We start from the raw sequence: 21,238 nt of genomic DNA, 5'->3' as shown, positions 1-21,238 counted from the left end.
AATTATTGAAAACGTCCTTCAGTAAAGTATTGTCCACTTTCTATCTGTATATAGATGTAAAATGGATTATCCGACCCAATTTATTTTAATCCAATTCGGGACTCAAAATTAGGTCAAAATTAATAATTATTTATTTATTTTAATCATAAAATAAAAAGTCCAACTCACATTTTTTATATGAATACATCGGGTCGGTCTAAAGTTGATAAAAAAACCATTAAATCAGAATACAAAAATTTAAAATTTAAAATAACTTAGTCCAATGAGACCGTCTTAATTAGTCAAAATAACTATTTTATTTTTCTCCTCTGTGTCTGTATAAGAGTGTAAGGAAGTGGGAGGAGGGACAGAATCGTATGCTTTTACTTTACAAATTTTCATTCCATAACGATTGGTCTCCCTTTAAATGACAATTGTTTATTAGGTAAGGAAAAGTAGCTAGTGGCCTATGTTACTAAACTTTTATCTTCTTCGTTACGTGCCATTTTCTCACTCGTACATCTTTCAATGGTCTTGCCACTCACCAGTGCCATTTTATACGTACTACAATTAAATAATAATATATCCCAAAAGAAATTCATTTCTTAACTATTAGGGGAGGACAAAATAAAATATTAAATAAAAGTGTCTTTTATTGATAAAAATAACGTGATATTTGATATCCCATTTTAGTCTTGTTTAGAATATAACACTGTACATTTTTAATAATTATTGTTAATTTTATTAATATTAATATTGTGTTGAATTGTTGCATGATTGTTGAGAAATTTTAGAATTATAAATTTTTTTATGAGCTTTTAGTTGTTTAGGAATCTCTTTAAGTCGTGGTCAGGTTGGATCTATAAGAAAAGAGTATATAAGGTTTTTTTCTTTTTAAAGTGAAATTCATAAGTTTATTTTTTCTGAGAGTTTAGAGAAAAGTTAGTGAGATGAACTCTGAAATTATGAATTTCTTTTTCTTCTTCTTCTTAAGTTCTCGAGAGTAAAGATTTGTGGGTGGATTTGTTGAGTAGAAATTCAACTCAAAAGGATATGAATCAGAGTTGCTCATGGTGTCAGAGTTCTCAAGGCTCATTCGTCTTCTTCTTCCTCTTTTTCTTTTGGATTCTAGAGACTTGGAGGTAAGAGAAGTTAGAAATTGTTTAGTCGTTGATTCATGAAGTTGAAAGTTATTGGAATTCATGAAATTTGTATCTGTGTTGCTTGATTTGGTGTAGATTGAATGTTAAGATTAGGGGTTGGTGTTCTCTTGAATGAGTCGGGCAAAATTGATGCTTTGCAATGATTTGTGAATGCATGTTGTTGTTTGAAGTCAATTCAAGTTGTTGATGCTATATAAATGCATTGTAGTGCATTGCATGTTGGATTCTTTTGTTTTTCAGGTATAGTTTAAGCGAAATTCGTGATTTATAGAGTGTAGAACTCATTGTCGCGCTAGATGCACCTTATGGCACCGAGTGTGGCTCAATGAAGGGCACTCTATTTAACTTACATTAAACACATGATTGGTGGCATTTGGCGTAAGGAGAGAAAATTGTCCCAAGTTGAGCGTGAAGTGAGAGAATTATCTCAAGCTGGATTGAGGTCAAGTGTGGGACTTTGCTACGCTAGATGTGAAATTCTTGGGGGATTTTACCTAATCTATGTCGGGAGCGTGCAGGTTGTATGACACTGGGCGTGGGCGAGGCAAAAGGCTTTCTGCCTCAATTAATGATGCTAAACACTAGGTAGCTAGCATAAGGCAAAAGTTGCATTAATTTAATTAACTTGTTTATTATGAAGTCGGTGAACATATGTAGGATAGTTAGATTTATTACATGTTGTATGATGATTAAGTTGTGCTATTTGTGTATATAAATATTTGATGTTGAATCTCTATATATTGATCTAGGATAGTATATAGTGGATATTATGGTTGAAAGTTTAGTTGAGTTGCTTACTATTGAGTTGAGTAGCTGTATTGAGAACGCTTTGGCATTAACGTTGTACTGTGTTAATTGACCTAGGACTAGAAGGGAAGTTGTTTTAAAGTTGCATATGAAGATATTGTATTGTGGTGCTTTGAGAGTCCAAATTTATTAAAAATCCTTCTTGGAAATTTGACTCTTGAAGTGGATAGTTATGTCTCTTCTAGGACCTTAATTGATACGGTATGCGGGTCAAGTCGAGACATACAAACTATAAATGACCAATATTGATCCGTACATGGGCAAAGTTGAGACATACATGTATAAAGTGACCAATTTAGAGTAAGGTACAAGGTTGGAGATTAAAATCCCTAACTAAGTATTGGAAAGACATTATATTTGGAGGATAATCGACAGACTAATCTCATATGTGGCTTAGTTAAGTTAGCTAATGTTGTGGTAGACTTACACCCAAGTTGTTTTACCCTAATAGGAATACTAGACTTTCTAATTTAAATGACAACATTAGAGAAATCATGTTGTTAGAGATTGGTATGTCAATTGACTGTTGATCTAGATAGATTGAAAAGATCGTATTGTTGGTTCGGTAAAGTCAAATCACTTAAATTGCTCACATATATAGTAGGTGATCTCCTAGTTAACATATGTGACGATGCATATAGTTATTGTGTTATACATATAATATGTTGATGGAGTTGTGTTGTTCATATGCGATGTTGACTTGTGATAAGATGTGTTGTTGTGTTGCAAATTGAGGTGTTAATGTTGTGTTGTTCAAGTTGATAATATGTATTGTATTATGTTGAAAAGTTGTAATTTGATACTATGATATGAATTAAGTTGAGTTGTTTATGTTGATTTCTTTTAAACTCTAGCTTATCCTTGCATTCTTCTATGTAATTATTAGACTACAATGATCATACTTTGTATAAGAATAGAACAAAGATAAGTTAATGTTAAAACCATTTTGAGACCATGTTGATGGATGATAGTGCAAACCTTTTGGAGCTACCCTTGTATTGTTGGTGTAGTATATGTTACTTAATCGACAACTAAGATTTCTTTCATACTTTTATATTGGATTATTGTTTAGTTATGTATACACTTTTTTGATTCAGTGGTTGATTTATTGTTATTTGTATGTATATATATATATATATATATCTTATGACATGTAAATTCATGTATTGTAAGAATGTGAATCCTAGATAATTATCGTTACAGTGATCGTAGCTCAAACTATAATTTTGAGTACTTAGTATTTAGACAAAGCTGATTGAAAACCATGACTTTAGGTTAGGAGTGTTTTCTTGATCGAGTTATTACCACGGATTCCATAAACACTATAATTCATATATGATATTGCAGCTGATTACACAAGTGCTATACACTGAATTCATATTTATATTAGACAAAGGCCACTAAGGTTAATTTCCTCCAATGTGTTACAGGCAATAGTTAATTCAAATTTATAAGTCAAACACTATATTTTGGAACCTTTTGTTAGGGTTTGCTGTGTATTTTGGGAAGTTTTATATATAATTCGTAAAATGTTTCAAATAGTCAATTATATTAATCTTTATTTCCAGCTTAGGTCCACTAATGATGCATATGCTAATCCAATACTATATACATGTGAGGCTTAAAAACAATAGTCCGTAGGTTGACGGAATCCATTAGATGATAATCAAAACTATTACTGTTGTTGTTAATTACTAAACTAGATGCAGATATTGGCTACTTAGTTTGTGCCACAAACTTCTATATGCCTTTTGCTGTAACAAACTGTCATATGCTTCTGAATATTATACTGCGTACTAGCTAGTTATGCCAAATGATAGCTTGCTATATATATTATGCTTATCAATATATCGTAAAAACAACTTTAAAAGTAAAATTCCGATTCAAAGAATGTAAACGTCTATAATTAAACTAAACGAATGAGTCAGTGACTTAAAAGTGAAAAATACTTTTATGTTTGAGGGACAAAATTAATAACAAAAAAAAAACTTTTGTTTGATTTCTTAAATGATATTCCAAACAGCAAGAAGAATTCTTCCACGAAATGTCACGTCACTTTTTTTGTTTATGGAATTTGTTTAAACGTACGTATATCCATGAATTCCTTAATTCTGTGTTTATCCTTATCAAAAGAATTTGTGAAATGAATCTTTTGGCGCTACCAATACCGCTTATTTACCCGTAAATTAACTTTATATTTAAATAATAATGTAAAGCTTATGAATCTTGGCTCGCTAATCTCACACTTTGCTTAGCACTGATTCGTTTCGCAAGAGCTTTTTTAAATATATGCCAAACGTTATATATACTTTCTTCCACTAAACATCAAATGAGATCAATGTAAAATTAAGAAATGGTGTAAAAATGGCTTTTCTCAGGTTCATTTTATATTTGAGGTTAAATGAACCAAAACTGTGTGCATGTATGAGGGCAACGACACACATGTTATAGTGCAGGGGATTGAATTTTTGAAAAATTCAAATCAAACATCTCCAACAAATCAATACTTACTAATTATTGCATCTAAAAGCTTAAAACAAACATACCTTATTGCAGTAATAACAATAGATAAAGTTCTAATATTAAATTTAAAGGACTAAATTCAAATAATTATCAACTTAATTGTGATTTTTAGCAATTTAAATAAACAGAGATTGATTAAGAGTATTGATTTATAAATTGGAAACAAGAATAGAAAATTATTATTAAAATTCAAAGATTAAAGTCTAAGAGTTAATGAGTAAGTCAATTATGTTTTTGAAATTGTTAACGACCCTATGGCTCCAAGAATCTAACATTCTTTATCTTAAAAAAAACTCAAATTGATTGTAAGAGTTATATTCTAAAAATAAAGTATACACATGCAAAAGCAAATTAAATGATTAACTCAAGTGAATCATGTAGCTAAAAAAGTTCAATTAAAAAAGTTGAACCATGCAACTTTTAATTAACTAAAATATGAACTGGAAATATTAAAATAATATGACAATTTAAGAAATCCATGAATACATCATTGAAAGTTCACAAAGAACAATAACATTATAATCTTAGAATGAGAGAACTAGTCACACATGCAACTAGAACACATTAAATAAAGGAAAAGAATTAATGTAATCAAAAGAATCCCTCTCCAAGGGCTTAACTTTAGCCTATTACAAAACCTTAATAACGAATACAAGAGAGAAAAGAAAATATAAGGAAATGGAGTTAAAACTAGAGAAAAATTGGATAGAAATTAGATTGTTAACAATTAATGTGTCTAGAGATCTCTATTTATAGTTAACAAAATCACAAGCAGACTCCAAAGCTCGATCATGCACAATGGAAGCACAATCATGTTTATATATTTCTTCAATGCAAAATAGAGTGAACACATGCATGCTTTCCATGAATAAGGCATGCTTAATTAGCTAAGCACGATCGTGCTTCACAACATGGGGAGGAGACACAGGTGTGCTTCAAGAGTGGAAGGTCATCCTTATTCGCATTTTGAAAGGATAATGACTGTGCATATTGGTAAGCATAGTCATACTTATCATGGTTGTGCATTTGGACATGCTTTAATTGAAGCATGATCGTGCATCAATCAAAAATGACTGTACATATCTTCAAACTTTAGTTATGCTCCATTTTGTCCTTTTATTATGCATATTTCATACTCTTTGTGTAATTTTCCTATTTGTTGCACACTTAATGAAAGAAGTGAAGTATTGCCAAAGTATTGTCAATAAAATAAGGCAAAACATCAATAATAAAATGTAGCATTTTGATGGTTTAACATTATCCCTAAACATGAGATTTACTAGGTGTTTAAACTCATTTCTAACCGAAGAAACATTTTTCAATCACAATTCAAGTAAATAAACAACCCAAGATATTAGTTAGAAATCAAGAGAAACATTAAGAGTAAAGTATAAACACTAAATAAAGGAATATAATATATCTTAATGAAGTAAAATCGATACACGAGGTTTAACTAGTTACATCTAATCCAATGACTAGTGAAAACCACTAAAAATGATTAAGAAATAAACTCCTCAATTATGAATGGAGCCTCCAAAGAGCTTAAGTCGTCATACCTTGCTCTCTAAGACTGTTTCTTGTTTCATTTTGTCAATAATCTCCTCATTTTTCCTAGTTTGTCTCTTGTTCATCATTATCAACACATAGTTTAATTAAAAAAAGTACAACATTTTAAAAAAAAGACTTAAAGGACGTTTTCTTAGCAAGCTAGCTTTTCATGATGCTCCAAAGGTATCTTTTAAGTTGACTCACTCATAGCTCTTATGTGATCCGCTTAATGAGCATGTAAATGTTCAAAGTATAATTTCCTCTCACTTTGAACAAGTGCTCCCAATGTTTAACTTTGTTGATATTAGTTTCTTCCTACCTTCTTCGTACTTATGTATCTCAAAATTAACAAAAAAATCATGAAAAACACCTAAAACAAAAAACTCAACTAAGTAATGGAATAAAATTAAAATACTAATTTTTGATAAAAAAAAAACTCTAAAGTATAAGATGTAATTGATAGTTGTCTAAATTGAATAAAAAATCATTGATTTAATTGACAATTATCAAAGAAAGAAGAATTACATAAGTTCATAAGAAACATTTTGAATTTTTTATTAATTAATATATGACATCTTAACTATTAAAATAAACCTTGTGGTGGTCCTTGGACACAAAAAAAAATGATTTTAAAAAATGTTTAATAAAACTTTGTTTTAGCGAAAAGTACTATATATAAATTCTTAAAAAAAGTTGCGACCTAATTATTTTACTTAGAATATATATTTTAAAAAAAAAAAAATGCCAAGCAGTCAGATAAAAAATTGTTATTTGAAAATAATTAGATAAATAGCAGTACTGGTGTTGTGACTTGTGACTTTTGTGAGTATTAATTTGGGGTCTACTTATACGTTATTATCGTATATACCATTGCAAAAATGATTACGTGAAAAACGTGTATCTACTTATCGACAACGTTGCTGACTGCATCATTTCTTTATCCTTTTCACACCCTAATAGTTGGAATGTGATTCTTTCTTTATTTTGTTTATTAAAAGGATAAATAAATGATCAGCATTTAAAAGGACTTTTTTAGATGTTGTAAAGCCAAAGGTGCTTAGCCCTTGCTCGTCCGAATTTGGTACCCAACTATCTCTATCTATCAATTTATAGGATCACACCCTTCCCCTTTTGGGTTTAGGACACTGATCAACCTCATAAATTCCTAACATTAATGTTTCTCTGATTTCCACCTAGAGTCGCGACACAAGACTTTATGCATAGACACATGTCAAAAATGTGGATCGGATCATAAATTTACGTTTATGATATGTAAAAGTTATATTAGTAATTTTTATTTTGATGGGATAAATCATGTATAAAATTCGAACTAATTAAACACACTTTCTTTCTATAGTTTACCTCTAGATTAAATAAAAAAAACTGAGGTAAATAGTTAATTAAAGTGTTAATGGAATATATAAGTTAATTTGTCGTCTTATTTTATGAGTTTCACCCGAAAAAAAATAAAAAATTAAGATGGCTACCAATGGATCTAAAATGTATTAGACGGAAGGTTAAAAATAACAAACTTTATTATGTGTGTGTATGTATTAAATATTTTTATTAAAAAAAATGGAGTTCATATGTATAATTTATGAAAAAATGAAGAGGGGATAGCAACTTCAAGCTCACGTTTGATTCCCTATAAATCCAGAGCCCATCAATTAAGCCAAATAATCAACATTATTATTCATTAGTTTCGAATTATTGATACTTATATGTAATTTGTATGAAACGAGGTATGTAGAAAATTATACAAAATTATAAGCATCGAACCTAATCATTATATAATTTGATTAAGTTGTTTTGATCATGAGATTCAGTAGCAAATTAATTTTAAAAAAATAAATTTTAGAAAATTTTATGGCATTTTAATATCTAAAGGAAGAGGATAAAAAACGGTACTAACCCTTCCATCATATTTAATTAATTAAATCCTTAATTCTGTATATATATTACATTTTATTTGCATTTCTTTGGCATGAATGAGAAATTAAGGTTCTTAGGGAGCATTAACGAATAATCTCATTAATTCTAAGATGGAGTGTGATTGCATTACAAATCCTAATCAGCAAAACGCATTTAAATAATCTACCATTAACTTTGAATAGTCTTCCTTGTAAAATAAGTTAAATTAATCTTGTGGATGCTCCTTCTATTCAACATAACATGTTTTCAGTTACTACCTCGATCTTACAATTTACACAAGCTTATTTAATTAATTAAAGTTTATGCAGCACAACAGAGAGGGATGAAATTCATGGAGATAAAATAATAAGAAAGGTTTATTTAATAGAAGGGAATAATCGAAGCTAGCTAGCAATTAGTGTGATACATAAATTCAGATCCCTTGTCATTCAAGAACTCAAATTCGTATTTATCAGAATTGAATTTGCAGCTTTTAAACCGAAAGAGAACTAAACATATATGCGTCAGCGGAAGCAGCATCTATCTCTACTTTCCAATTACTTTTTGGAAGCTAATTAAATTTCGTTCAAATTATTCAAACAAAAAGAGAGAAGAAGGGTAGGGTGAGAGGAAAAAAGTGTACGTTGGGATAAAACAAAAGGGAGATATTCGCCATAGCAACAAGTGTTGCTTTCGGCAATAAAGGTTTTCTATTTTGTTTTTAAATCACGTATATATATCATTCGTGATGATCAATCATGTTCAAGTCTGATAAGATTATTATGATTTACAAAGTTATTTTTTCAAATATCAGATATAACTATATATTATGAATTTGAATTTTATACTACTAGTACTAATTAAGTTGAAATAACCCTACAAATTGATTTACTTCTTGTTGTGATAATATAAAGGGTTCTTTAGCACAGTATTATATATTCTTATGAGAAGAAAGATTTCCCATTATCTGATTGATTGGATGAAAAGTTATGGTAAGAGCAGCGGTGGGAAAGGGTTTGGCTTTTTGATCATGGTGATGGTGATGATGGAGCCACCACTAGGCACTAGGATTGCACAATGTTGGTATTGAAAGCCAGGCTAGCAGAATTTATGTATATTCCAGAGGGTTAATATGTTGATGACATATTTTTTGTTGGAATCCAAAGGGTATATGTCTGAGAAATTCTCGATGAGGTTTAACTTGAATTCACGAACTGCATCACTCCTTCAATCTGTAACCCTATCCTCCAGTCTGTCCATCTCTCAACAAAATTGTTTTCCACCTTTATTCCTCCACCTCCTTTCTTCTCAATACTGCTTCAGAATTCATTCTCTTATTTTCGTATCACTCTGATTTAGACAACACCTCTAACTTTGGATTATGCATAAATGCCTTATAACATAAATATTATATCTTAAAACATTTCCACCATGCAATCAACTCAATATTCAACAATTTTCTCATCTTTTAGACGTACGTCTTAAGAATAAAAATATTTATAGTAGCTTCTCTAAGTAATTAAGATTATTAATAATATTTAATTTATATTTTTCTTAAACACATTATGAAATTTCATGATCATCTTTGCACTTCAATTGAACTGCATACGCGTACCTCTCTTTTTGCCCATCATCTATATATGCCCTTTAATGATTTCATACAATTTAAAATTGAAATGCTAATTGTCTAATTGGTAACGTTATCTTTATTTATCTTTTTTCTTAATCAATTAATGGATATGAACAGTAGAGCCAATGGAAGAGGTCAGATACAAGTTAAAAAAATAAAAATTATTATTTCAATATATGTGTATATAGGTGATCCACTTGTATATATTCTATCCACAAAATTTTACGCACTTAATTTCCCGAATAGTTCTTCATTTTAATGATGTAATTAAAATATTATTTTAGCAATATGTAACAAATTTTAAATAGAAATATTTTATGAGATAGATTAAACTTATAAAATTCACAAAAAAAAAATTAACATTCATTTTAAAGGGGTGTTTATGGTTGGATAGATTTTGAGTTTCAATTAAAATCAAATTCGAATGACAATATTTAATTGGGTTGTCTTGTATTCAAGTTTTGGAAACTTTTACTGCCAATTCAAACCAAAGTATAATCTGATTAAAAATAAGTTGGTATAGTTTAGACCAACGAATTATACTACCAAAAAAAGAGGAACTTGTAGTAATAAATAAAATCTGGCATTAAAAATTGAGTTTATAATAATAACTTTTAGGTTTTACTTATAATGAATAATTATAAATTCGAGTAGTTGAGTTTTATTTACACTAAATATTAGTAAATAAAAATAGTTTTTAATTTGATCTATAATCATCATGTCTGGAAGAATAAAATATATGAAGGTATAGATATTTTTCTTGTAGTTATGCCAAAAAGAATATTATATTCTTTTCAAACTTTTATATCCACTTATTCCTTATTTTATATGAATATTTAATTATATTAATGTAAGCTAAAAAATTCTTTAATTTTTAATAACTAATTATTTATTTTTATTTAATATTTAAATTTTATTGTTATCACTTTACATATATCATTAATTTCTTTGTCAAAATATAATAAAAAAAATTACATAACAAACATGAACAAATTAAAACAGTTGATGATATTCTATAAGAATATCGAGATGAATAAAAAAAAAAAAGACAAATTTAAGTTCAAAAGTATAAAAATATGTTAATCTTATAAGTTAAAAATATTTGGTCAGATCAATAGGTTAGTTTTTCTACGAGAATGACATAGTTGATTAAATATTTTCACTCCTACTAACTAAGACTTGGAATTGAATCAGATTTTTCTTGTATTTTATATCCTTCAAGACTCACATTGGAAATTGAGAATAAAATATATGTAATCTCATTATAAATTCTCTTAAAAGTTAGTTTTTGACTCTAATCTTAAATAAATATTCTTTTATCTTACTCTAATCTAAATTTTTATCTTAAAAAATCATTAAAATGACATATTCAAGAATCAAATCAATTATTCAGTTTTTAAGTGACAAAAAAAAATCAATCCAAAACTAATTTAATTAGTTCATGGTGTGGATCTGTAGATGGAAAATGGGACAAGTAAATCAAGGAACGGTTCTCTTCCTATGGGCCCAAGAGAAGAAAGAGAGAGGCTTAGGGGCAATTTTTTTTAAAAAATAAAAATTAATAATCTTATATATATATATATCAAAATATAAATATTAAAAATAATTATTAGTAAGTTCAATATATAAAATTATATGATATAAAATATAATATTTTTAAATATATATTAATAATTTAATTAAAATAATAAGGAGGTGTATTTGTTCAGTTCATCACTTTAGTGTAAGTGAACCACTAGTTACTATGAAAAAAAAAGTAACATGTTAGCATGCTTTACCATTAACAATATATTGGAAGTGAAATATAGGATCGGTTTATTAATTGGAAGTGAAATATGGGGTCGGTTCAAAGATGAAGCTAATAAAATCGTCACTTTAGACTTCTTTTTTTAACTATTTTTTTTAAGACACGTCTCTAAAATATTTTTATTTTTTATTAAAAACATTACTATTAGTTTTAAAAAAAAGTCTAAAAAATCTAATAATATGTTGGAGCCGCCAGTAAAATCATGGTGCATGTTAATTTTTTTTTTTTTTTTTTTATATCCATGTTTGTATTGTTTTGATTTCTATTGGTAAGTCGTCATCCTACCCACAAAAACTTGACAGGTAAAATATATTTGAGTTGAAGTCGGAGATGTTGTCATCATCCTCTCTATCGTTGTTTTACATGTTTAATCACATCATTCAGATTCAGAAATGCGTTGTTGATGTTGCAGCATATTTTCCTTTTTTAGTGGTAGGCACTTTCCCCAACTTTTGTTTTTTATTTCTCGAGACCATGGAATGCAAAATGCATGGATATGTGGACAAGTAATAGCTGCAGTATAATTTAGTCTGTATTTGAGAATATGTTATTAAGTAACGTGGTGTGATACGATAATAATCATATCATTCCTTAAGTATTTGATTAGAAGTACGTGTCCGAGGTTTATTGTATATAAGTACATATTTTAAAAAATGTTAATTTTGTAAACAATTTTTTTATTTTGAGAAACTAATCTTATTTTCCTGTGAAGGGATAGTTCACCCAAGAAAAGATAATATATTATTAAGAATAACAAAAAAAGATCAAGAAAAATTCAATATATCTTTCTAATTTTTCTTTGCATCGTTTGTAAGAATGTCAACCCGATGAAATGGGTATAGATAGTAATTTCCTGTTATGTGTTTATTATTGAGATGCAAAAAAAGTCTCACATCATTTAAACAAGAGGATGAACATGAGTTTATATACACATAATTATCTTCATTGGTAAAAAGACTTTTTGGGTGGTATTTAAAAGCAAAATCATGAGGACTGGGCCTAAAGCTCAACAAGTGATATCAGAGCCGATGGTCTAATTAAGTGACCGACTCGATGAGTATGATGGACTTAGCAGTTATATCCGTTAAGTAAGTATTTGCTTATTTTTTCAATATCTGCAAATATACATGAGTATCTGTGAATATTTATTTTTAAAAAATTAATAATTTTAAAAAATATTTTAATAATAATTTTTTATTTATTCTAATAATTTCTTTAAAAATAATAATTTAAAAGTCAAACTTAAATTATTCAAGTATTGTATACAATATTTGTGCAGATACTATGATATTAATACCTATAACATTGTATTTGTTGAGTCACCTTTCTTGTTGACTTAGTTTATGTTGAAGGATCCAAGGTGGGATATAAAATTGCTGAAATTTTTTGTTTCCTCCTCTTAGGTTCCAGATAGTCGTAGAGCCACAATTCTGGAGGTTGAACATTTCTTCAATCTTTGGAGTTCATTTTCTTTCTTCCACCTCAAAGTAGTTGTCTTCATCTTTTTCCTCGATTTCACTTCGAATCCAAGGTAAGGGGAGCTGAAATTTTGGTTTTGATTGAGTAGTTGAGTTGTGTAGTGATGCTTGAGCTATATGTTGTATGAATTCTTTGGAGATTCATGACTGTGTTGATCAAATTGGAGTGGGTTACAAACGAGAGTTGGGATTTTTGGTGTTCTTGACGAAAAATTTAGAATTTGACAATCTACTTGGTGTGTTGTCATTGCATGTCTCTTCTTCTTTGATTTCTAAGTTGCATGTTGTTATAATTGGGAGATTTTGAGGTTGCATGCATGTATTATTACATAAGTTGAGAGAATTTTGGAGATTTGGTTGTTCATAGTTGTTGCGTTGTTCTTCAACTTATGTAAGAGTTTGTGGATTTGTGAGTTTTCACGCTTAGCATGAGGACTTGAGTGTGTCTCTAGGAGACAAAGGCTAAGTGTGAGTTTTCACGCTTAACATGAAGACTTTGGGGTACTTATAGGAGGTTGAGGCTAAGCGTGAGTTTCACACTCAACGTGAAAAGTTGCAAAATTCTTATATGACTCTTTGAAAACTTGATGCTTAGTGTGAGAATTTAGTCAAATAATTTTCTTCTCTAATTGAGTTGATTGCTTGCATAATGAATGAGTTGTATAATGAGCACTTGTTGTTTGAGTTGTTTTATGACTAAAAGAATATGAATATGTTATATGTTGAGGATTATGTTGTGAGTTTCTATAGTTGAAAGTTGAGTTGAGTTATAGGTCGTGTAGTTGTATAAATGTGTTAAATATGTTATATGCATGGAGTTGTTGTGTTGTTATGTTAAATATCACTTGGGAACTCACCAAAGTACCTAGCCTACTGAGAGGCTTTCTCAAAACCACTTCATGCTAGGACAAAACCTTCCTCCAAGCTCTTTCCTATCAGATTTGTAAGCCTTCTTCTCGATCTCCAACTCCCCTTGAAGTCGAACAATTTCACTAGCATAATTTGAAGTTGCCGACTTCAACTTTTGCATTGGCAATAGTAAGTCATCGTTCACTCGGTGCAGCCGATTAAGCTTGATCTCATACTTTTTGTTAGCATTAGTCGCGTCGGTCATGGCTACCAGAGGTCTCATAACACCTTCTTAGAGTCAGCCAACTTCTTCTTGAGTTCCTCAACTTCGATGTTTGACTCCATCATAATGCTTTGAGCAAGAGCTAAGGACCAAGCTTGCAACTCGCAATAATAGTTCCATTTGTGTGCAAAGTTGAGTTGGTCGAGAAACTCTTGCCCCTGTTCGAAAATTAAGTCTTGGCTCAAGAAATCTTGGATGCGATGTTTGTAGCCACGAAGCTTGGCTTTATGAAAAATTGTGACACAGAGAGAGTGGTCAACATCTGTTGTTTTAGTTTTTTAGCCACCTCTCATTTATGTCGTCGAGATTCTTTATAGCTTTCCCCTTCCCCCTATCCCTCTTGTTGCTCCAAGGAAGCTCAACGTCAATGAGCGAAGGGATCATCGCCCCACTCGACCCCCTTGGATCAGCACCTCGACCCCAATAGCTTGGCGTATTCGACTGCTAATAAATGCGATGTTTAGGCATTTAGGCAACGTGCTGTTGAGTTGTGATGACCAACCTAGGACTAGAGGAGATATTGTTTTTAAAGTTGCATATTTCATTGTGTGGATATTGTGTTGTAGTACTCTAAAAGTCCAATTTGTTGAAAAACTCTTCTTGGAAAGTTGACTCATGAAGAGGATACTTAAGTCCCTTCTAAGACCTTAGTTGGTACCTTATGTGGGCAAGGTCGAGGCATGCATGTATAAAATGACCACAATATAAAGGTTAAGTCGTGCTATACTAATTACAAGTGACTAATTGAGTAAAGTATGAAGTCGAAAACTTAGTCTCTAACTGAGTATTAGAAGGATATAGTATTTGGAGGATAGTTGGTGGGTTAATCCCATAAGAGACTTAATTAAGCTAACTAATGTTGTAATAGGCCTATACCTAGTTGTTTTTGGAAATAGTACTAGACTTTCTTATTTAAGTGACGACATTCGAGAAATCAAGTTATTGTGTTGTGGGTTGATATTCAATTTGGTGTTGATCTAGCAAATCAAAAAGTCACCCTGTGTTGTTTGTTTGATGGGGTCAAGCCATTTAAATTGTTCACTTTGTATTGTAGGTGATCTCCTAGTTGAAATGGGTAATGACGCATGTAGTTGTTGTGTTGTTGTAATGAAAAATCTAAGTTGCTGATGTAGTGGTGTTCAAGTTGATATTGTGTTGTAGTAGACTAAGTTGTTCATGTTAATATATGTTGGTTGTGTTGTGATGTTATATGTTGATATTGTTGAAGGTGCAAGGAAGATGTGTTGATATATTAATGTTGTGGATGTTTCTTGTTGTTTATATGTTGTCTCTTTAATTTCTAATTTACCCTTGCATATTTTTCATGTGGTTTAGACTGTGATGATCATACGTGATATGAAAGTAAAATAGGGATCGGTATGAGGTGTTGCAGCTGAGATGACTATTAGGAGGATGACGAGGTTGTTTATATTTTTTTGGATGTCATCGTAGTGTAGTATTATGTATGAGAGTTGTTTGACCAACAACTTAGATTGTATAACTTAATTTTACTAGATTATTGTATTTATATCACATATGGTTGTATAGTTGTTTCACTTTCACATGAATAATATATAGTTTTTAGAATAGTGAATTTAAGTCTAACTCAACCTTACAAAACTGGCTTGTAAGGTGAGGGTTGCTTTTCACTTATATACTATTTAATTGCCTAATATCTAGTTGATGTGGGACTTGGGTTTTTCCCAATACACCCTCTCACGTCCAGCACTATTGGCCTTGGTACGTGGATAAATGGTAGGTGACCATTTTTCAATGATTTAGGATTGACGGGACTTAAATACATCTCCTCATGCCCATGGTGCATGTATCAATGAATGGTGGGTGACCCATTTTTAAGAATTTAGGATAGCTTTGATACCATCTTAGAATAGTGAAGTTAAGCCTAACTCAACCTTACAAAACCAACTTGTAAGATGAAGGTTGTTTTCCACTTGTATACTATTTAATTGCCTAATATCTAGTTGATGTAGGACTTGAGTTTTTTCCAATAATAGTATACATTCAATTATTAGTAAACTTATAACTCTAAGTTATTAGTTGTTTTTACTGCTATCAGTTGTAAGTCAACTAAGTGTAGGAATCAAAGCGGATTATTACAATATTCACCCGTTAACATACAAGTATAAAAGATACTCGTATCCATTTTATACAAATACTCATTTACAATATCTATTTTCTATTTATAACAAATTTTATTCGTAATATATGTGGTTACGAAATTTTTTACATCCCTAATAATAGTATGAATATGTCGTTATCCTAACTTAAAACTAAGAAGGGACAAAGCATATCAGGGAATGATCATAGTGTTCCCAAAATATAACGAGACCAATTAGGTAGGACAAGACCGATTCTGAAACCCCATTGGCTTGGATTACAAAAGCAAAAAAGTTGAAAAGCTAAGAAACCATGAAAATTTTGGGTTCTATTTTTTTAACATCCAACTTTCACAAAACACTTGAGCAACCCCTTATTTATTTATTTTCCCTTTTTAATTTCTAATTATATTTTATAAAACATTTTTTAAGAGTGTTGCTCAGATGTTTTTGTTGTGTCCAAACAACATTTTTAGAAAATTTTAGGGAAGGACAAGGCCATCCAGGAAGTCAAAGATGAGCTAAGATTACTTTTTGTGTATGACAGTATGACTGCATACATTAGACTGTTATATTTGACAAACACTGTTCAAGTAATTTCTGTGATCTTACAACACAAATAAAGTATTTTTTTCTCTTCTCTCCTCCCTCCCATCCCTTTTCTTTTATTTGACTACACTAAACAACTCTTTAAAAGAGTGGAACCGGGTAGAGATAAAAGGATGAAGTAATAAATAGTGTTTTGAACAATGGATTTTGGATTAGTAATTATGATGTTGGTGTTGCTACTCAGGAAGTGGCAATGCAATAAGGTTCCCAAAACAGAAACGACCTTCTAGAATCCTTGCAACTCTTCAAATTGTGAACCAAGTAATCACCATTCTTCCCTCTCAAAACCAGCAACTGTTGTTGCTCATTTGAGAGCGCCTTGTTCTTGTTCCCAGACACAACGACCTTGCTCTTCAGGTTCTCTTGATGATGATGTTTCTCTTGGTCAAGTGGGTTAAGGTTAACACCAGTACCTTTTGATGTAGCAGACTTGGTCCTCCAACAATACTCATAAGCATTGAAATTGAAAGAACCCTTAACCATAGCTGGTGCTGATGGAATCAACCTAGCTACCCTTGGCCTTGGAGGCAACGATTGTGCAACATTAACATCCTCAAAATTGCTCATCTCATTGAACTTTTCAGACCACTTTGGATTCCTGTTCACCAAACCAATTGGCTTATTCTTGTTCATCATCAAAGCCAACTCATGAACACTACTTCTCACCCCACTAGACAATAAGGGTGCTTTCTCTATCACACTCTCATATCCCATCAAACCAGAATTGTCTTCAGTGGAGGATACCTGTAACCTGGTACCAAAAGAGTATTCATCTTCATTTTTCTTTTCACCCTCATACTCTTCTTCATAATCTTCATTTTCTTCGAACTCACACTCTCCTAAGTACTCTTCTTCCACATGATCATCATTCTCTTCTTCCTCCTCAAGGTGATTGGAGAAAGTGAGGACAAGGCGACCATCTTGGCGCTGAACACTGAAATTGTTTTGAGAAGGAACAGAAACAGCTTCTAGAACCAACCTTCCATTGTCACGGCGGGAATGCATGTGAAGTGAAGGAGCAGCTTGGTGATGATGAGAGAGTGAAGGGAGTGGCGGAGGAAAAGCACGTGGTGGTGATGAAGCCTTCTTTGTAGCCACTGGAACATAATTGTAAAACTCTTCTTCTTTTTTTCCTTCCTCTTGTTCTTGATTAGTTGGTTCTAGAAAAACTTTCTCTTCTTTCTTTACATCCCCTGTCTCAGAAGAAGGGTAAGAAGAGAACAACAAGCCATCAGAGCCAGTCTCGGATCCGAGACTCTCGGTGCAGATTTGGAGGCTCTTCTCACTTAAACTCTTTGACCTTTTCACAAGAGGGTGAACATAAGGTGTCACAGGAAGTGACTTGGAGATTTCATCTTTTCCCTTGAGGGATATGATTGTGCTCCACGTATCAAACGGTGCTGATTTCTCTTGTTCCTCCTTTTTGCTCTTTTGAATGGAGCTCCATATCTCAAGCCTCTCTCTTTCAGCTTCGGAGTCAGCAATGGTTTGAGAGAGCCAGTGCTTGGAGGACATGTCTGCAGAGAGAGTTCTTCGCAGGGAAGAACAAGAAGAAGCTGTGTTTGAGTTTGAGTCCAAAATGGTGATGATGCCCTGCTTCGGCATCGTGGTCTCTTCCTCTAGGCTTTGAACGTTGTTGGTCATAGTCATGGAGGTTGCTGACATGTCTAAGCACGAAGGAAAGTGTAACTCGCTTAACTGCACAAAACAAAAGACCAGAATTTAGAACAAAACACCAAATATACAACACCCCTTTAGAAGTGTACGTGATGATAACTATAAGATAGAGTGAAGTGAGACACAACCCACAAGTGTGCAAAAGCAAGAGAATTTCAAGTTTCAAAGTGGAGTCAGATAGGTAACATGCACGGGGTTTTGGAAAACGTACACCATAAATGAGGTGTGGCAAAAAAATATAAAGACAGAACTTTGACACAACTTTATATGTGTTGTTCAGCGCTCTTATCTCATCAGAATTAAAGTTTTATAGCTCAATTTTATTTAGAGAAACAACAAAACCACATAAGAAACTGCATGCAAGCTTTTTCAAAAATACAATTGAATTTTATAAAGTAAATTTACCTGAAGCAAGAGAACAATATCCAACAGAGGTCTCTTGTGAGAGACCACTGGGAGTGGAAGTTGCAAGTTGTAGTAACAAGGATGAGGATTGTATAATTTGTGTTGTACAATGATGTTGGAGGAATGAAATTGTTTGTGGTTGATGATGGCAATGGAGGGAGGGAATGAGGGTATTTGTAGGGGGCCAAAAGCTTTAAGAACCGTGTTCACTGGACCCTACCAAAATAATAATAATAATAATCATAAAATACTTTAAACATGACCTAAATTTTCGGTCCAGTTTCCACCAATGTCCTTCTTGTTGAGTTATACATCTACCGCGAACTCAATAAACAGGTGTGCTGTGGCCTGTGGACCACGTTCATAAACGTACACACAATATAAATAAATATATAGTTGCAAGAATATAGAACATATGTCACTCAAAAGTTTAACATGCAGGTATATATATACGTACGTCCACTCATTTACGTTAGACTAGAACCACTTTTGTTAACCACCTGAACATGAAATGTTAGTGCCATGGATATATATAGGATTCACTAATCTCTCTTACGTACGCCCATTTTGTTGTATTTCCACTGCTTTATCCAAAAAGGTGGCCGACATTACGAATGAATGCTCCCACAACCCTTTTTAATGTTTTTTCTCATTGGGGTAAAAACATATACTTCATTTAGCTATAAGAACCTCCTATTTATATATATGAAATAAAAAAAGAACAACAAAAATTAGTGGCTCGAACAAAATATTATCTACATGTGCTGCGTGGATTTCCATCGCATAATATACGGAAATTTCATTGAAGAGTATAACATCTTGTCGTGCACTATGTTCACACAAGTCGTTGTATGTTTGCTTTAGACTTAAATTTTTTTAAAATTTATTTTTGTTATCATCTAAAAGATTTCATATTAATATGCTGGTTTTTCTCTTATTTTAATGATGTAAGACTTTGATTATATCTCAATATATAATATTTTTATGTGTTTACCTTGGCATAGGTACGTTAGTGGATAAAATAACGAGTTGTCCGGAGCAAAATCTAGCAAAATCTTGTGCAATTATCACTTGTGAGTTGTTTCATTGACCCTGGAAAAAGACAGTGTGCCATGGAAGGAGCAATGAACTTTAGATGTTGTCAGTAAATATTTGACAAGAGAAATGGTTGAAGATATGGATCGGGTGGTGGCAAGTTATGATCTATTGGGGAAGAAAAATGACCAAACAAAGAGATTTGTCAATGGATACTTGTCCTCTGTGGTTGGCCCATTAACGATAGTTGTTACAACTGTTGGGTTATTAAGAGAAATGCTTCGTATCTAGATCTAATTGAAATCAGTAAAACCTGTCCTTTGGAGAATTTTGCCAAATTTGAAGTTAAACAGTCATGTTAATTCATGTCAAATAACAGATTAAATTGAAGTTGGCACTGTCTACAGTGGCTCTATAGAATTGTGTTATAAATACTAAATGTACACCTTATTAAAATTTTAAGTTGTTTAAAGAATAATTATTATACATTAGACCACTTTGTATTTTTAATATAATTAATACTTTTATTTTTAATATTTTTTTTTATTCCTAGCATCTTATTTTGTTCTTTACACAATAGAAAACCCGTTCAAGTTTAAGCAAAATGATGAGAGCTCAATTTTCTGTCACCCGACTTGCAATTCTTGTGCAGTTTATTGCTTTCAACTTATCCAATATATTGTTTTCAAATTTTGCATTATTGCATATTATGACCAACGCTCTAATCAAAAAGTTGCTTTCTTGCTAATTAGCGGAAAATATACTAATTTATTTCGTCAATTTTTCGGTGGCATTTGCCTTTTCTTTTTAGGTAACCATGTAACTAATTTCTTTGGAAAATTTGGCTGAATATATTTCAAATTCTGATGTTATCAGTGTAATTTTAATAATAATAAAAAAAAAGACTTGAATACAAAATTTTACTTGAGAAAATTTGAGTTTGATTCTACTTAAATCAAGAACTTGTTAATTGTGATTTTTTGTTGTTGAAATTTTAGATAAAAAAATTTCAAGGAAAATTCTTAGCAAGTTTTGCAGCAAATTATCAGTGCAGTTAAGTTAGCAAGTGGTTGGGCTGAAATAAGTTTGTTCAACTTTTCAAATCATAGATCAAAATCTGACGTGTTTATCTATTATAATTTTCTTTTAAGGTCCGATTTAACTATTTTAGACGTCTAGCTTTATTTAAAAGTTTTTTTAAGAAAACTTATTTTCTAATAAGATCTATTATGCACTACAAGAAAAATTATCCATACTTGTAGATGTTTTATTCTTATAGACTTGATGAACTTGAATAAAAAAAATATTCTACCAATAAATATTTAGTTTAAATAAAACTCGAATATTTATATTTATAATTGTTTATTATAGATAAAATTTTGAAAAAATTATTACTAAATAACTCACATAACGAATT

The 21,238-nt window shown here is 31.1% G+C and overlaps 1 protein-coding gene across 1 annotated transcript; it reads right to left on the bottom strand.

Moving 5' to 3' along the window:
• Positions 1 to 16,601: 16,601 nt before the first annotated feature.
• LOC109788971 (protein FAF-like, chloroplastic) lies at positions 16,602 to 19,253 on the bottom strand. Its single transcript, XM_020347835.3, has 4 exons — positions 19,244 to 19,253; positions 19,121 to 19,134; positions 18,787 to 19,002; positions 16,602 to 18,402 (listed from the first exon to the last, which is right to left on the bottom strand). Exons 1-4 carry the CDS (start codon positions 19,251 to 19,253, stop codon positions 16,885 to 16,887), a joined length of 1,758 nt encoding a protein of 585 aa, XP_020203424.2. The 3' UTR covers positions 16,602 to 16,884.
• Positions 19,254 to 21,238: the final 1,985 nt, after the last annotated feature.

The sequence above is a fragment of the Cajanus cajan genome, chromosome 8 (genome assembly GCF_000230855.2).
Source record: "Cajanus cajan strain Asha chromosome 8, NIPB_CcT2T_4, whole genome shotgun sequence".
Lineage (NCBI taxonomy): Eukaryota > Viridiplantae > Streptophyta > Magnoliopsida > Fabales > Fabaceae > Cajanus > Cajanus cajan.
This window is presented reverse-complemented; position numbering and strand designations above follow the sequence as displayed.

Excerpts from the sequence above, each read along its gene's own strand:
- LOC109788971 (XM_020347835.3), bottom strand. Across the intron at positions 18,403-18,786 it reads ATATTGTTCTCTTGCTTCAG|TTAAGCGAGTTACACTTTCC; the intron begins GTAAATTTACTT and ends TGTTTTGTGCAG.